A 16,488-nucleotide genomic window follows, 5' to 3' on the forward strand; every position below is an offset into this window, starting at 1 on the left:
AGTCCACTCGCCCTCACCTGGCTGTCCCTCAGATCCAACACTGGAGTCACTATTTTTCTCTGTGTACATCTATCTTTCCAGTATTCTCCTGAAGGCAGGACAGCCCATTCAGGCTCCCAGGTCAGAAATCTGGGTGGTGTTCTCCCTTTCTCCCTCTCAGCCAATTAGTCAACAAACCTTATGGATATTAACCTCTTGAGTTGCTTCCCTCCCCTGCCCTTTCCTATCACTGTCCTAGTCCCTCTTCTCACACTTCTGCAGAAGCCTCCTAATTGGCTCCCTGCTTCTGGTCTGGCCCCTCCATGCCCTCTCCACCTACCCCTTAGAGTGAGCCTTCATACACCAAACTTGCTTAACCTTCTTTTTAAAAAGATTTATTTATTTGAGAGAGGGCATGCCCATGGGTGGGGGGTGGAGTGGGGGAAGGGAGAGAATCTTAAGCAAACTCCCTGCTGAGTATGGAGCCCATGCTAGGGGCTTGATGTCAAGACCCATGAGATCAAGACCTGGGCCAAAATGGACTAGGTTTTAAGCACCTGAAGTGCTTAAAAACTTTAAAGGGCCCCAGCCCTCTTAGGATGGACTCCAAACACCTTATCATTGCCAGGAACTATATTATCTGCGTCCAACCCTCTCCCCACTCTATCTAGTTAACTCTGCCCTCCTAGTCCCCTGCAGATCTCAATTTAGAACCTCATCTTGGGTGGGGTGGAGGAGTGGCACCTGGCTGGTTCAGTGGGTAGAGTATCATGCACTCGCCATCTCTGATGATGAGTTCAAGCTCCACGTTTGATCTCTGAGACAGGAATCTAAGCCCCATGTTGAGTGTGTAGATTACTTTAAAAAAAACAAAAACAAAAACAAAACTTAAGAACAGAAAAGCCCCCCCAAAACCCACAAAAACAAAATAAAAACATTCCACCCCAAAACCTACCCCTCTTCTTCCAGGAAGCTTTTGCTGACCAGTATAATTCCACCAAGTATAATTCCTCCAGTATAATTCCACCAAGCCTGTGTTCCACCACTCACGGGCCTTTTCTCTAACCTGTCTTGTGTACTCTGTCAACGAAAGCACAGGTTTTGGGGAGACGGCAGGTACTTTGCAAATACATATTGGATGAATGACATCACACTAAGACTGCTGGGTGAAAATCTCCAGCACATGCTCATTAAGGACTTGAGCAAGACTTTTTTTTTTTTTTAAAGATTTTATTTATTTATTTGACAGAGAGAAATCACAAGTAGATGGAGAGGCAGGCAGAGAGAGAGAGAGGGAAGCAGGCTCCCTGCTGAGCAGAGAGCCCGATGCGGGACTCGATCCCAGGACCCTGAGATCATGACCTGAGCCAAAGGCAGAGGCTTAACCCACTGAGCCACCCAGGCGCCCCTTGAGCAAGTCTTTTAACTTCTGCCTCCTCCTCACCCGTAAAGGTGCACAGCAATGGTAATTTTTTCTGGTAGAGATGTCTTGAGGAGTCAAGCACTTAAAAGAGCATTTGCACATAAATTTGGTTATCGTTAATGTTTTCTTGGCACAGCCCTTTCCTGGATCTCAACCCACCACACCGAAGGGACCGTGCGTACAGGTACAGAACACTCACACCTAGGTCCCTACCCGACACCTTGCTCTCCGCCCGGCTAACTAGCCGAGCCTCGAGCCTGCCGGGAGTCCACCGCGGACCCGCCGGCCGAAGCCACCGCCCATTTAAGGACGAGGAAGGGGCGGGCCCGAGAAGGCTCCTCCTTCGCGCTGAGGTCAGCGCGCAGCGCTGCGTGTGACGCTCTGGTTGCCGCAGAGACGCCCCGCCCCCGCGCGGCGCTGCGGAACCGGAGCTCCGGGCGGCGTCGGCAGCGGCGCGGGAGGCGGCAAGGCCAGGACAGCAGGAGCCGGCGCGGCGACCGCAGCGAGAGCGGCGGGGACGGAGCAGACCACGACGAAGGCGCACAGGCAGCCGGGCCGGGCCGGGCCACGGGGAGAGCGGCCGCCGGGAAGCGGGCAGGAGGCCGGGCGGGCAGCGGGCAGCTGCCGAGCTGCGGAGCGACATGGTGCTGCTCAAGGAGTAGTGAGTGTCCGGCGGGCCGTGCGGAAGCGAGGAGGAAGGGAGAGTCGGGGATGACGACCAGGGAGCTTGATGGCCTGGCGGAGGGGATGCAGTGGCCGGACGGGACGCGAGGGGATGGAGAGCAATGGATGGGCTGTTGGGCGGCCCAGCAGGGGCTGAGGACACTGCGAGGGCCGGACAGGGCCTGAGGTGGGGCCAACGGGGATAGAGAGATACGGACAGCTCCTGCGGTGGGGCCTGAGGAACCGTGAAGGCCGAATAGGCCTGAGAGGAGAGGCCAAGGGGACAATGAGGGCTGCACAAGGCCTGAGATGGGGTCAAGGGGACAGTGAGAGCCAATAGGGCATGAAGAGGGGCTGAGGGGATGGAGATGTGGGGCGGCCCTACGGTGGGGCTGAGGGACGGGGGGCCCGCCAGAACTGCTGGAGTGGCTGAGGGGATTGGCTGGAGAAGGAGGAGTAGGCTTCAGGGACCAAGGAGCAGTTAGACAGCTTCAGGAATGGGGCTGAGATGATGGGGAGGAGTGTGAGGGGAACCTGGAGTATGAGGAGTGGCTGCCTTAGGCATCGGGGGAAGGATTGGATTTAGTGCACCTGGGAAAAGGAGCAGGGAGTTAGGGCCAGGCTTGGGTGACAGAGGAAGGGTCTAAAAAGATAGCAGAGGGGACTGGTGGCATGACGTGGTGCCCAGGTGGTAGGTGGAGAGAAGGAGGTACTTGGGATGTTTGCTTGGGACTTGGGGACACTTGGGTGAGGAATCCAGAAAATATCGGGGAGGAGCAGATTTGTGGGAGTTAGAGTGATGGAGAGGGCTGGGTTGTTAATAGGATAGAGAGAATATGTTTGTGAATATATATAATAAATATATATATAGGAATAGGGTGTGGGGGCCAAGGGCAGCCTGCCTCTAGAGCATACTTAGTCTTGGTGCAAAGAGATAGAGAAATTGCTTTGAGAATTGAGAAGGTTCTCATAAAACCATTAATTGACGAAAGACAGTGAAGGGTGAGGGAGTTTTTGAGTAGTGACTGGGCTGGGAAACTAGTGACTTCTGGTAGGTGTTGCAGGAAGATAGGCTTGCTCCTGAAATCTAGGGGATTAGATGACAGGGTGGGATGTTTAAATTGCTAAATCTTTCAAACACTAGCTGACGGATCACTGAAGCTCATGATTCCAATTAAACATTTCAAGACTTTTTTTCCCCCCAAAGAGGAGAGATTGAGTGTGTATGTGCAGAATTTACAGTGAAGCTGCTTTGCTAAAGGGGAGGGCATGTGGGCAGTATTGGGTCAGAAGCCCAGAAGTTCAGAAGTAGGAGATGTCACGGTAGAGAGCAACTGGTAGAACTCATTTGGTACCCAGGCGGGTGTGCAGAGGGCACATTGGTGTCCATTTCGTTGCTGAAGGCACTTTGCCCCATTCCATCTGGCTTGCTCCTTGGAGGTGTTTAGGACATTTAGGACACAGTGTGGAACTTTGGATAACAAAGGGAGCAGAGATCCAGGTGTCATCCGAGCTTGAGACATCATCTGAACAGCATTATTTTGAAGCCCCTCCACTTCTAGTTCTTGACATCCAGGAGGATGTTGATGCAGAGCTTGGAGCTTTATATGGTGAGGAGGAAGAACCTTGGTATCCCAACAGGAGGAGGGAGTGGTACACTTCGGATTTTATTATTTATTTTTAAAGTATTTTTTATAAAAACATATTTATTTATTTGAGAGAGAGAGAGAGAGAAATAGTGGCAGGGGTGGGGGGAGAGAGAGAGAGAGAGAAAATCTCAAGCAGACTCTGTGCTGAGCACAGAGCCTGATGTGGTGCTTGATCTCAGGACTCCAAGATTATGACCTGAGCCGATATCAAGAGTTGGATGCTCAACTGACTGAGCTACCCAGCTGCCTCAGCACTTTGGGTTTTAGTCTTGACCATCCAGACGACAGGCTTTTCCCATTCTCCTGATCTTTTGTTTCCTGTTCCCAAATGGATCCTAGAGTCTATAGAAACCTGTAGTTCTATGAAGAAAGTCAGTCAGGAAAGGGACCATCAGAAGAGATCTGAGTGAGTCTTGAAGAAAGGTCCTTCCTTCCCATTCTTTGTTCTTCTACCCTTGAAGCCTGCCAGGGAACAGTCCAAGGTGCTGGGGATGCAGAGCCTGCTCGGCATCTGCATTTCCTTCCTGCCTGACTTGTGCTCTGTGTGTGCATCCTGGGGCAGGGGATGGGGAGGGGGGCATCCAAGCCACTTAGCCATGGCTGCAGCGCTGCAGCTCTGAGAAGGGTGGAAGTGAAGGTCACAGTGCAGTGAGCACAGCTCCAGTCTCAGCCCAGCACTGCCCCTGTGGCCCTATCCTTTGGAATTGCACTTTATTGCTGCTGAAGTGGTTTTGCTCCTAAGGAGCCAGGGACAAATGTCTGGGTGTGCGGCTGTCATGTAAGCAACCTCAGAGCGTCCTCTCAGGAATTGGCTGATGCTTGTCTCTTTGCGGGGGCGGGTGGGGGGGGAGACTTGGTGCCCACCAAGGGCCTAAAGTTTTCCCTGTTGGTTTTTCTGACACTTCCTCTAACAGGATTCTCCTTGATTTGATTTCTGCAAATTCTTGGATGTGATCCTTACTGCTGTTCTTGAAGATAAAAGGCGTATTGTTTTCTAGGAAGTTTCTTCTGAGGGTGCAGAAATGGTGGCCTCCCAGTTGAAAGTGTTTTTCTGCACTGTTGGCTTTTTCTAATGGGAGGAGGGCCTTCATGGCAGCATCCAATAACCTGCAGGATTTGTGTTATTGGAATCATTCTGGTGGGGGGCGGTTAGCAGGCAGTAAGGACTCAAAGCCCATTTTGTTTTCCCTGTTACTTTTCTGCTCTGTGCCTTGCCTTTAGTGTGGTATTTTTCTCAGACCCCTGTGTGCTTCTTGCTACCTGGGGGAGCTTCGTGGATTTAGAAAATACTGAGCGGAGTGTTTACCAGCCTGGAACATGGATCCGAGTTGTCGGAACCACTGCATAGGAAGGACAACATAGCAGCTCATGCTTCACCAAGCGTGCAAGGTGCAGAAGGCTCCAGTGGGGCTAAGGTTTGGAAACTGAGAAGCTAAGCTCGGGAGCTGGCATGATGTGTATGAATATAACCAAGTGGTTTTGACTCAACTTGGACTTCATGGCTTTGAACTGGGGCTTGACTTGCTCTGCCACCAGCCTTCATATGTCTGTGGAATTCCAGCTGGTATAGGACCTTGCTGGCCATGGCTTTTCTGTTGGGTTCCTGGTGGTACCTCCACCAATGGGTGTTCATTGAAGTGGAGAAGAAAAAGAAAGCAGTCAATTGGGGAGCCTTTGGACAGCCTCTGGAGGTCAGGACACAAGTTGAGTGTCCGCTCTTTGTGGCTTTGTCACAATAACTTGTATTGTAATGCACTAGCCCAGAGCAGAGACAGTTGGTGCATGCTCTTAGCGTGATTAAGCTTCGAAGGAGCATGACCCCGTCCTAGCCTTCCACCTCGAGGGCTATTGTTAGGATGGGGCCCATAGAGATGAAATCCCCAGGGCCTGATTCTTCAGGTCTCTCTGACTCCAGAGGCTTCAGAGTTTGCAGGGACAGGCCCTTGTTTTGCTGGGAAGGATGTTAGTGGGGGAGAGGGAGAAAAGGACAGCTCCAAATATGAGTCAGAGGCCCAGGAAGTAGCTGGTAGAGGGACAGGTTTGCACTGAATCATAGGGACCTGAAGGGCATAGATGATCCTGCCTCAGAGCACTCAGGGGGCCATTCTCTGCTGGGTTTTTGACAGTGAGTGTATGTCACGTGTAACAAAACATTTAATAGTGTTCTAAGATGATGCTGTAAGAACCTTGGGCTACATACAGAGCCTGAAGTTGATACTGTTTTCCCTCTCTTGTAGTCGAGTCATCCTGCCTGTGTCTGTAGATGAGGTAAGTTCTTTTTCTTCCTTTTTATTCATAGTTGTATGTAATTGTTTGTGACCGTTGGCTAAGTTGGGTTCCAAGTGGCGCACACTCTTCGTGTGGTTTTCGTGGTTGTTCTAACTTAGAGATAATCAGTACTTGATGAGAATTTTCCTGGTGCCACTTTCTGTCGAAGGAAGGCACTTACTTATTTATTTTTTTATATCTGCAGCCTACCTTAAGCTGTTGGCCTTTGGGGACTTCGACCAGAGACCAAAGGAGCCCCTTTTACCTGCTAGGACTGTGCCCATTTGGGGACATTTTATTGAGGGCATTGGGTGTGTGAGGGGATTTCTGGGACCTCCATGACACAGCTGGGAAGTGTGCATGGCTCTCTCTGTTGTGCAACAAACTAGTAGGGCAGGAAATCTCCGAGGCCCTCCCTAGCCACATTCTAGGTGACTGCTGGGAAGACCAAGGCCCAGAATCCTTTTACAAAGGGCAGGGAATAGCAAATGGGCTTGGCTTGCCCTCTGTCCTTTTATAGTGTTAGGCCCCATGTTCCTGTGTATGGGGACCTGGCAGCATTTGCCACCAGAAGGTTCATAGGCCACACTGACTCAGAATAGTCTCTTGGACAGCAGAAAACTGTCATAGAGCCTCCCTCATCCCACCCTTTCTTTGAACTTCCTCCACTCTCCTCTCCTGGTGCAGCCTGTTCTTTGCACACACACACACACACACACACACACACACACACCCCAGCTTCCAGCCAGGCTCCAGTTTGGGTGAAGTTTTTCAGCCAGTGTGGTGACCTCAGTCATCGTCTTTCCTGTGGTGTCAGCATGAAGCTCCTGTGATAACTTACACTCTGTTCCAAATATGAATTGGACCTTTGAAAAATGAAATCAGGCCAACAGAGCCTGCAGCACACCTTAGATGAGACAAATATCTGAGCTTTCTAACCCCAAAAGGGGTGGGCAGGCACTGGATACCTGGAGGATTGCCTCCTGTGATGGGCTACACATCTGGTAAGAGCTGTGAAGATCTGGGGGAAGGAGCCTGAGGCAGGCCTTGAACACGTGCTGAGAGTTTTGGGTGAGGGTCATAAGGCAAATGAAACTGGGAATCTTGGGAAAGGGCCTGGAAAGGAGAGGTGTTGCTGTCCCTGGAGACATCTGACATGGACCTGGGCCCTGGGAACCATGTGCTTAGGCTGACGGGTGTTGGTGGTGGGGGTGGGGTTTCCTGTTAACCCACCTCCTTTGGAGGGGGCCTTGCTCTCTTTGGGAAAAATAAGTGGTGATTTTCCAAACCATAGGAAGTGGTTTGGAAGCAGGAAGGCCCAGCATGGCCCTTGCCCTAAAACTCCCCTCTTGGGGGTCCAGTAACTCTCTGTCTGCTGTACAGGGTAATCCCACCCCCCCAGGTCAGGAAGATGTCTCCCAAAACTCAGGAGTACCTCAGTGTGCATTTTGGGGTGAAATGGACATTTCAAGGATGGAAGTGCTTCTGCGATGTGGGGCCAATCCAGGAGAGCCAGCAGTGTTCGGGAGCAGTATTGGCTGCTCTGCAGGAAGCCTGGAGATTACTTACGATGGGGCCAGGCATGGAGGAAAAGAAGAACTCACCTTGAGAGCATCTGCAATTGGCAGTTTGTTTGCAGTATTGAGGAAGTGATGGGGAGGGGTGAACAGAGCCTACAGGGTAAGCAGAAGCTTGGGAAGTAAGTGCTGGTTAGGATTCATTTTTCTGCCTGGGAATGGTCTACCTGTTCTCAGCCAGAAGTCACTGATAAGAAAGCAAGTGCATGTCCTGGGTGGGGGGAAGTAGGGGCTGCTTTTCCAAGACTTTTTATTTTTAAGTAATCTCTACACCCACCTTGGGGCTTGAACTTAAAACCCTGAGATCAAGAGTTGCACGCTCCACTGATTGAGCCAGTTGGCACCCCGGAGCTGCTTTTCTGATGCCTTGAACCTTAGTTCCAGAAGATCAGAAAACCTTGAATGGGAAAGCCAAAGAAGAAACAAGTAATGTTTCTTTTTTTTTCAGTCTTTATCAATAGCCCCTTCCTGACTCGTGGTTCCCATGGTAACAGCCCAGCATCAGTGACTGTGGGATTCACTTCCTAATCGAAGGCCTTGATTTGAGGCCCTCAGGGCTGGCTTTCTTGCTTGCTTTCCTTCCTTCCTTCCTTTTAACATCTATCTATTTATTTATTTATTTAACCTCACACCTAATTGTGGGTTTCAAAATCGTGACCTTGAGATCAAGAGTTGCATGCTTTTCCCACTGAGCCAGCCCAGTTCCCCTCCTCAGGGCTTTCTGAGGTAGGCTGGGAAGGAGAAGAAAGAGAAAAGAGAAGGCCATGGCTTTATAACCATCCTGATGGTCTGAGTCAATATTTTGGGGTGGAATTAGTTTCTGTTTGGCAGAAGCCTTTGGCCTAATAGGGCATAGGGCTTCTAGGCATTTGGCTGCAGAGCGAGAAAGTCGGGCTGTTTGTCAAGGGTGTGTCCACCAGTGGTTCCTGGCTTATGTAGGCCCACCCTCTTCCATGTGCCCAGAGCTGATTTACTTCCCATTTCCAGAGACGTGTGGTACCATCCCCCTGTGTACCCTGTCCCGACAGGGTCACGTGGGTGGGACCAAGAGCTATGCTGTTTTTCGTGAGGATGGTTGTTTTTTTTTTTTTTTTTAATTTTCTCGTGATGATGTTTTTTGCCAGGGTCTCAGGCCCACCTGCTGCATCTTCTGGGCTCCCAATCCTAGTGATAGGGTCTCTTTTTTTCTTAGCTGAGTGTCTTAGTTCTTTGGGCAAGGGCAGGCATCATTGTCCTAGGCCTGAGGAGGCTTCAATCCCCATCTTGTCTTCTTAGGGCTCTTTATCTGATGTAATGATCTGACCCCCAGCCCCATCTCAGTGTGGCTGCTTTCTGCTTTCCCAGGGTATGGAGCCCCTGTGCCAAAAGTGTCCCTCACTTGGAGCTTAGGGAGGCCAGCCTTACTTAACCCCTTTGGATTAACAAAACTGCCTTCACTTGTCTCATTGGGATTAAAGGATCAGAATATCAAGAGAGATTAAAGGGGGAAGATGCCAGCCCAGCAGACTGATCCTCTTAGAGCTTGCCCTCTGATTCCTGCATCTGATGAGGAACCAAATGAAGGGGATTAGTCTCTGCCTGGGCACACACACACACACCCCACCCCACCCCAACTAAACAGCAGCACCAGCCAACAACCCAGTCCCCTCCACTGAGCCCTTTCTTCAGCCTGCCCTCTAGGATTGCTGAGTCAGTGGTTAGATGTTCTTATGACTCTTCTTTAAAACACAACTAATATTCCTTCTTAGGATGCCCTTGCTTAGCCAGACCCTGACCCACTTGTTAGAGGTTTTCGTCTCGCCTCAGCGCCAAGGGCTGGACTTGGAAAGGCATAGAGACAGTTTGGTGTTCCCTGGGGACATCGAGGCAGCACTGATGTTGCTTAGAATTAGCAAGGTCAAGGTGACAGGCTCCCGCCCAGATGTTCCTCTCTATGGGATTAAGTGAGCCGGGATCCTTTGCCTGGGCCTTTCCTTGGCATTTTTTTTTTTTTTAAAGCGAAGGTCAAGCAAAGCTTTATTCCGGGCCAAGCATCAAGAATCAGACCAAACGTTCAGGGGGCCGCACCTCTTACAAGAGAGGGAGACCTTTCCTTGACATTTTGTGCCGGGTGTTTACTTTGGAAGTTAGGGCTCCTTCAGTTTTATGGTGAAGAGTGAATTGTCCTGGCGAGTGCTGCGTCCCATTTTGGACTTTGCCCAGAAACTTCCCTGCAGTGCTTGTGAAGCTGCCCAGGAAAGCAGGCGTCCGAGTTTGAGGTGCAGCAGCCCCGGAAGCCGCCATGCCCTTTGCTCTTGCAGACAGTGGTGTCAGCGGTGCTGCCAGAGATGCAGCCTCTCCGGTTCCATCGCAAAAGGAGAAAAACCCTTGTCTCTCCCTCCCAGGAGTCCCAGGAATTTGGGGAGGGGAATGTGGAGGGTGAGGAAAAACCTTTACACTCCCAATGTCATCCCGTCCCTTTTTTTCTCATACTCTCTAAACTTGTTCCTGGTGGCACTGGCGGTGACAGGGAAAATGCATCTTTTGGTGTAGATGTAGCTTCCTGCATTAACTGTCGCTGTTTATTCTTTTTGTTTTGTTTTCTCCACCGAACAGCTTCCCTCCAAGAGCAGGGAATAGAAGGACCTGCGCAGAGCTCAGGTCATGGGTCCTAACGCTGAGTTGTCCTGAGGGGCTTAGAGGAGGCCAGTAATCTTGACCGGTGACTTGCCAGGGTGGCCTATGACCCAAATAAAAGAAAACTAGATTCTTGCCATCTAGTAAGTGCCAACGCAGAGGGTGTGCTTGTCAAATTGGGATTAAAGGTACATACTGTGGGGTAGGAATCTGTGTTATCCATAATGGGAAATAGGGCACTTGCTTCAGCCCTGCCAGGATTCTGGAAAGCATCTGGAGGTTTGGTTGCCTGCAAGAATGTTCTTGGAGCTGCTGGCAGGGGGATGATCTGCACACACTGGAGAAAGAATAAGTCGCTGAGCCAGTTTACAGCAGAGATTGTGGATTTCACAGAGCAACTTTCTTTACAAGAAGTCATGTGTTAGGATCTGTTTAAATGAATGGAATAAAGAGAATTCTAGCAGGCAACCCAGATCTGGTTTTAGGGTCTTAATACCAGAGGCAGATTCAGGGGAAAAGCTACTTTGGACCCTATAATGTGTTCTCTGGATAGTGGTGTGAGGTTCAGTATACTCACCTGCCTCCTTAAGCCTTGATGGAGGATGTAAACATGGGAGGGAGGAAATTAAATGCATCTGATAGCTAAGGAGAGGCCAGGGAGCCGTGTTCATAGTTGCTTTGGGTAGATCTGGGCAAGGTCCCACGTTGGAACTGCAGAACGAGGGGGGCGCGTGGTGATGGGAGGGTGGATCCCAGAGTGGTCCCATTGAACAGTTACTGGCAACTGGATTGGTGCGCCTGGTGAGAATTCTGCCCTGACAGTAACTCCTGTGTCTCTGTGTCTTTTAGTATCAAGTAGGGCAGCTGTATTCTGTGGCCGAGGCCAGCAAAAATGAAACAGGGGGTGGAGAAGGCGTGGAGGTCCTGGTGAACGAGCCCTATGAGAAGGACGGTGAGAAAGGCCAGTACACACACAAGATCTACCACTTACAGAGGTATGTAGCTGAGCAGCCAAGCCAGAAGGCAGCCAGGTATTGAAGTGGAGATCATGGATAATGGGGGGTGTTTCCGGGTTATTAGCTGATTGCTCAGGTTGCTGTGAGGGTGGGTGTGCATGACACTTCTTTGCTCACTTAAAGGGTTTTTATTTTTTACTTTGTTATTATTATTTTTTAAGATTTTTTAATTTATTTGACAGACAAAGATCACAAGTAGGCAGAGAGGCAGGCAGAGGGAGAGAGAGGGGGAAGTGCCCCCCCACTTTTTTTTTTAACACCATTTTTAAGTTCAGCGACTATAAGTACATTCACAATGCTGTGAAATGTAAACCAGGATCTTAATTTCTAGTCACTGAACTGACTAGAAATGAAACCAATTTCATTTTCATTTGGGAAAATCCCTGATTTAGTGTCGTCTAGTGCCCCGGAGCTGTAGAAGTGCTCTGTGTAGAGGTCGCGGATTTTGTGAGAGCTGGAACCAGGGAGAGGGCAGCACCATGAAGTGGGGGATGTCTCACCATGATCCCATTTCCTTGCCGTTGTGCTCTTTGCCCTCCGCGTCTCCTCTGCGTCCTCCTCCATCCCTCCTCTGCATTGACTGCCAGCCAGCCAGTCCTTACTGAGCCATTAGCCGCTGATTCGAATAAGGCTCAGGACATGCCTATCCCATAGTGCATATGGGGGTTTTTTGTTTTTTTTTTTAAAGATTTTATTTATTTATTTGACAGAGAGAAATCACAAGTAGACGGAGAGGCAGGCAGAGAGAGAGAGAGGGAAGCAGGCTCCCCGCTGAGCAGAGAGCCCGATGCGGGACTCGATCCCAGGACCCTGAGATCATGACCTGAGCCAAAGGCAGCGGCTTAACCCACTGAGCCACCCAGGCGCCCCAACATTTGGGGTTTTGTTAAAGAGCACTTTGCAAACAGATAGTGAGGTTGGTAGAAGGGGCCAGTTGGTTCCTTACGAGTCAGGTGGTCCAACCAAAGTGTCCAAGAGGAGGTCTGTACATGTGGAGGGTGGGACTTGTCTTACCCTCTTCCTTTATTTAATTTTTAAAAAATATTTTATTTATTTGACGGAGAGGACAAGCAGGCAGAGAGGCAGGCAGAGAGAGAGAGGAGAAGCAGACTCTTTGCTGAGCAGGGAGCCCAATGCAGGGCTCGATCCCAGGACCCAAGATCATGACCCGAGCCGAAGGCAGAGGCCCAACCCACTGAGCCACCCAGGCACCCCTACCCTCTTCCTTTAAAGAGCTGCCACCACCTCTCTTTACTTAAACCCAAAACCCTCAACTGCAAAAACCAAATCAAAACCAGCAGTGCCGAATGCCTTGAGCACCTCTCCTCAAGGCATTCGGATCAAGGCCTTCCTGTCAGCCATCTAGCTGCTGCAGTCAGAAACATGGGTTCCCTAGCCCCCCTTCCTCATCCCTCATATCAAGCCCTTTTGACTCCAACTCTTTTGGTACCTCCAGCGCTTCCATTTCCTTCCATCATCTCTTGCATGGATTACTACAGCAGCCTCCTGACTGCTCTCCCTGCTTTTCATTTCTCTGCACAACTTCGTGTTCTGTCCAAAGATAGATGTGGATGGTTTTCCTTGGGATCCTTGGGATCAAGTCCAGCCTCCTTCACTTAACTTACAAGATCGTTTATGACCTAGCCTCTTCGTGTTCTCTTATATTCCCTGCCTCATAGCTTACACCAACTACTCCAGATTTATCTCCATTTCTCCCAGATTTTCCCACCCCACTGCCATCCTTTTATTTAGCTCAGTCCTACTCATTCTCTACTCTGTGTGTTCATTTAATTCTTACTCTCCCTAAAGAGCCTCCCCATGTATCATACCGCCCACACCACGTTCTCCCCGTGCTTTGCCCCCCGGAGCCCAGTGCTCACACACTTAAAATGGTGCTGGCCTCTGCCTGGCTGGTTAGACTCCCCACTAGAACGTAAGCTCCAGGAAGTCAGGAGCTATGTCTGTGTGATTTCTGTAGATCTCCTCATGCCTGGCACACAGGAAGACTTATTTTGAATGAGTGCGGCAATGAGTGAATGAATCTCAGAGGGTTGCCCTGAGTCTCTGGATTGGCTCTCTGCCGGGGCTTAGCTCTTTCATCTTAGGCCTCAGGCGCTTAAGCTGATGAGCTTGTTGGAGCCAACTAAAGACTGTATAGATTATCAGTTAAGAACTAAGGAAGAGGAATAAATGCATCTTAAAAAAAAAAAAAAGGCTCATAACTGTACGTGCTGTTCTGTAACCCCAGACAAAAAGAACTGAATGGAAGAAATATTTTGTCCTGGGAGGCAGATAGCCCTGAGACCCTCCTGGCCTCCCAGAACTGAGGACAGCAGATCAGATCATCTTGGTTCCATATTCTCTGTCCAATAGCCAGTCACTGTGGCCCATAAATCTAGCCAGGTCCACTCAAAGATATCCCATCCTTAGTAGCGTGTAGTAGAAGGCCCTGGGCCCGGTGAGCTTGGGAAAAATGGGTCATGATAATGTAAGGACTGATAAACCACTGCAGGTAACCAAGGGTCCCAGCTGCTGTCCTGCTCCCAGTGGGGTGGTGAGATGCTGGGGTGAGTTGTGGGTGGATGTTAGTAGGCAGCTGAGCTGGGGTATCAGGCTCCAACAGGTAGCTTCTCACACAGGGGAGTAACCTGCTTATCTCATGGAGACTTGCTTGCCAACCCCGCTGAAGAAGTGGGAGCTATGGCATGAAGACTGTGATGTACCAGCCCATCGTCTTTGTTTTCCATTTCTCTTTGTAACCGCCTTTTCTTACCACAGCAAAGTGCCCACGTTCGTTCGAATGCTAGCCCCAGAGGGAGCCCTGAATATACATGAAAAGGCATGGAATGCCTACCCTTACTGCAGAACTGGTAAGTGCAGACCGGGTTGGAAGCTGGAGTAGGGGCTCCAAGCTAGATGGAGGGTGTGATCAAGTAGGTCAAGTAGGGGTGGACGTGAATTAGGGTTTTGTGTTCCACCTCCATTTTCCAGAGTAAGTCAATGAAGGGATGAGCCTGGGGACTCCCTCCCCCACTTCAGGCTGGTGGTGAGTGTCACTGTCGTCTAGTCAAGTGTGGCAGCCATCTGGGGGGGAACCGCCAAGTAGTCACAGCCTGAGATGGCACAGAACTAGCCCCTCTTGGTTGGGTCAGTATAATAATGATGACTGTTTTCACTGTTTACAGAAGCAGTGTTCTCTGTTTAAATTGTGGAAAATACATACAAACAGAAGAAAATAATCACCCAGTCTGCTTCCAGTCAGTGTTGACATTTTGGTGTCTTTTTATCTAATCCTTTTTTTAATGCTTATGCGTTTATCTCCAGGCACATTTTGAAGGCAAATTTTAGATCAAATCATACTAATTCTTAAATTGCTCATTTTTTATTTAGAATCTTTTCCCTGTCACCATAGAGTCTGCTATTTTTTAAGTTTGTAATGTCTGCATAGTGTTCCACCCTGTGAGAGCACTGTGATCTTTCTAAACCACTTACTTATTGTTAAATATTGAAATTTCCAGTTTAATGTACTATATCCGGGTTTGGCTTAGAAACCAGCTTTGAGACCAAGGAACTCTTTTTTTTTTTTTTTTTAAGATTTTATTTATTTATTTGACAGACAGAGATCACAAGTAGGCAGAGAGGCAGGCAGAGAGATAGAGAAGAGGAATCCCTGCGGAGCAGACAGCCCGATGTGGGGCTCGATCCCAGGACCCTGAGATCATGACCTGAGCCGAAGGCAGAGGCTTTAAAACCCACTGAGGCACCCAGGCGCCCCGAGACCAAGGAACTCTTGAAAGAGTCAGTCATAGGAAAGGACCTATAGGGTGATTTTCTTGCCCTGGGAGAGGGCCAGGCCTGACACCAAGAAAACATAGCAACGAAATCCTGATTTTTTTTTTTTAAGATGTTACTTATTTATTTGACAGACAGAGATCACAAGTAGGCACAGAGGCAGCCGGGGGCAGCAGGGGTGCAGGGTGCGTGGGAAGCAGGCTCCCTGCTGAGCAGAGAGCCTGATGCCGGGCTCCATTCCAGGACTTGATCATGACCTGAGCAGAAGGCAGAGGCTTTAACCCACTGAGCCACGCAGGCATCCCCAAAATCTGATTTTGTTGGGAAAAAGTTGGAATAAGCCCATTTTTTTTATGACAAAGGATTTAGAAACAGCTATCCCCTAAATATATAACACACAGAATATACATGCCAGATTTGTGGGGTAGGAGACAAAGAGGAGGGAGTTCACTGCTAAGAGCCCTGAAATGATGGCTTATAAAAACCAGCATATTCTATAATTTAAGGTGGGAGTAGAGGTGGAATTGTTGTCTTAATCTTGGCTAGTCTTCTAACTAGAATTTCTGGAAAGGGAAGACTTGAAGGCAGAGAACTTTCTATTCTAGACCTTCTGGGATTCCCTTTGAGTAGTTCAGACTCTTAGCTTTTTAGGATTCCTAGGTCTTGAGGGCTAATACCGATCTATAACCTCAGAGGTCCCCTAGAACTTGACTGTGAGTTGAGTGACCTTTCCCCTAGACAGCCCATATTTGTCGGCATAGACAGTCTGGCACTAAGGCCCTCCTGGCAGCCTCTACCTCCGTGTACTGTTACACTTGCCTTACTTGTCGGACTCCCCAGACTGTACCCGACGAGGGTGCTCCACCCATGTAGTCCTTATCCTGTGGACTTTGGGAACGACTAAAGTCTAGAGCAGTAATCTCTCTCTCTAGTCCTCAGTGGCCCTGCAGAGGTTGAAGCACCTGGTGTCAGGAGAGGTACAGTCATGGATGGAACCTGGGATGTGTAACACTTAGAGTTTCACTGACGTAGCTGAAAACGCAAATGTCACTACTTCCTGGACATTGAGCAGGAAGTTGTTAAATTCTTGGAAAAGAGGCACATGCTTTCTTAAGACAGTATGCACTGTGGCTGGGTGTGTCTTGTCTAGGGCCAAAGGTGAATTTTCTTTATGTCCAGGAGAGTTGCCATGGAACATGTGTCATAAGAACCTTTAGCAACTTGGCATAAGGGAGGCAAACCGACAGCTGGACTCCTCCATGCCTGGATCAGTGTTCTGCATAAAGAGCTTTTGCTGATGGAGAGATGCTGGCACGCCTCTGTCCTCTGTGTAATTCTGGGGAGAGCGTGCTACAGCCAACATGGGCATTTTTCTAGATGCCCAGTATTCCTTCACATATCGTCTTGATCCTTGGCCGAAAGAAAAAAAAGAAAAAGAAAAATATAATTTCTAAATATTCAGTGAAGAGGAGAGGAGGGAGTAGGGGAGGGAAGGTTGGTTTCCT

At 49.5% G+C, this 16,488-nt stretch overlaps 1 protein-coding gene across 2 annotated transcripts in view; it reads left to right on the plus strand.

Moving 5' to 3' along the window:
- Nucleotides 1-1,786: 1,786 nt before the first annotated feature.
- PITPNA (phosphatidylinositol transfer protein alpha) overlaps nt 1,787-16,488 on the plus strand; it is a 38,077-nt gene continuing 23,375 nt past the window's right edge. Inside the window, exons 1-4 of one of the 2 annotated variants that reach the window (XM_032322883.1) lie at nt 1,787-2,063; nt 5,952-5,982; nt 11,025-11,170; nt 13,970-14,061. In XM_032322883.1, the coding sequence (XP_032178774.1) occupies nt 2,044-2,063; nt 5,952-5,982; nt 11,025-11,170; nt 13,970-14,061 (289 nt within the window). In that variant the 5' untranslated portion in view covers nt 1,787-2,043. The remainder of the gene's footprint in view (nt 2,064-5,951; nt 5,983-11,024; nt 11,171-13,969; nt 14,062-16,488) is intronic. The other variant, XM_032322884.1, reaches the window with a different exon arrangement.

The sequence above is a fragment of the Mustela erminea genome, chromosome 18 (assembly GCF_009829155.1).
Source record: "Mustela erminea isolate mMusErm1 chromosome 18, mMusErm1.Pri, whole genome shotgun sequence".
Classification (NCBI taxonomy): domain Eukaryota; kingdom Metazoa; phylum Chordata; class Mammalia; order Carnivora; family Mustelidae; genus Mustela; species Mustela erminea.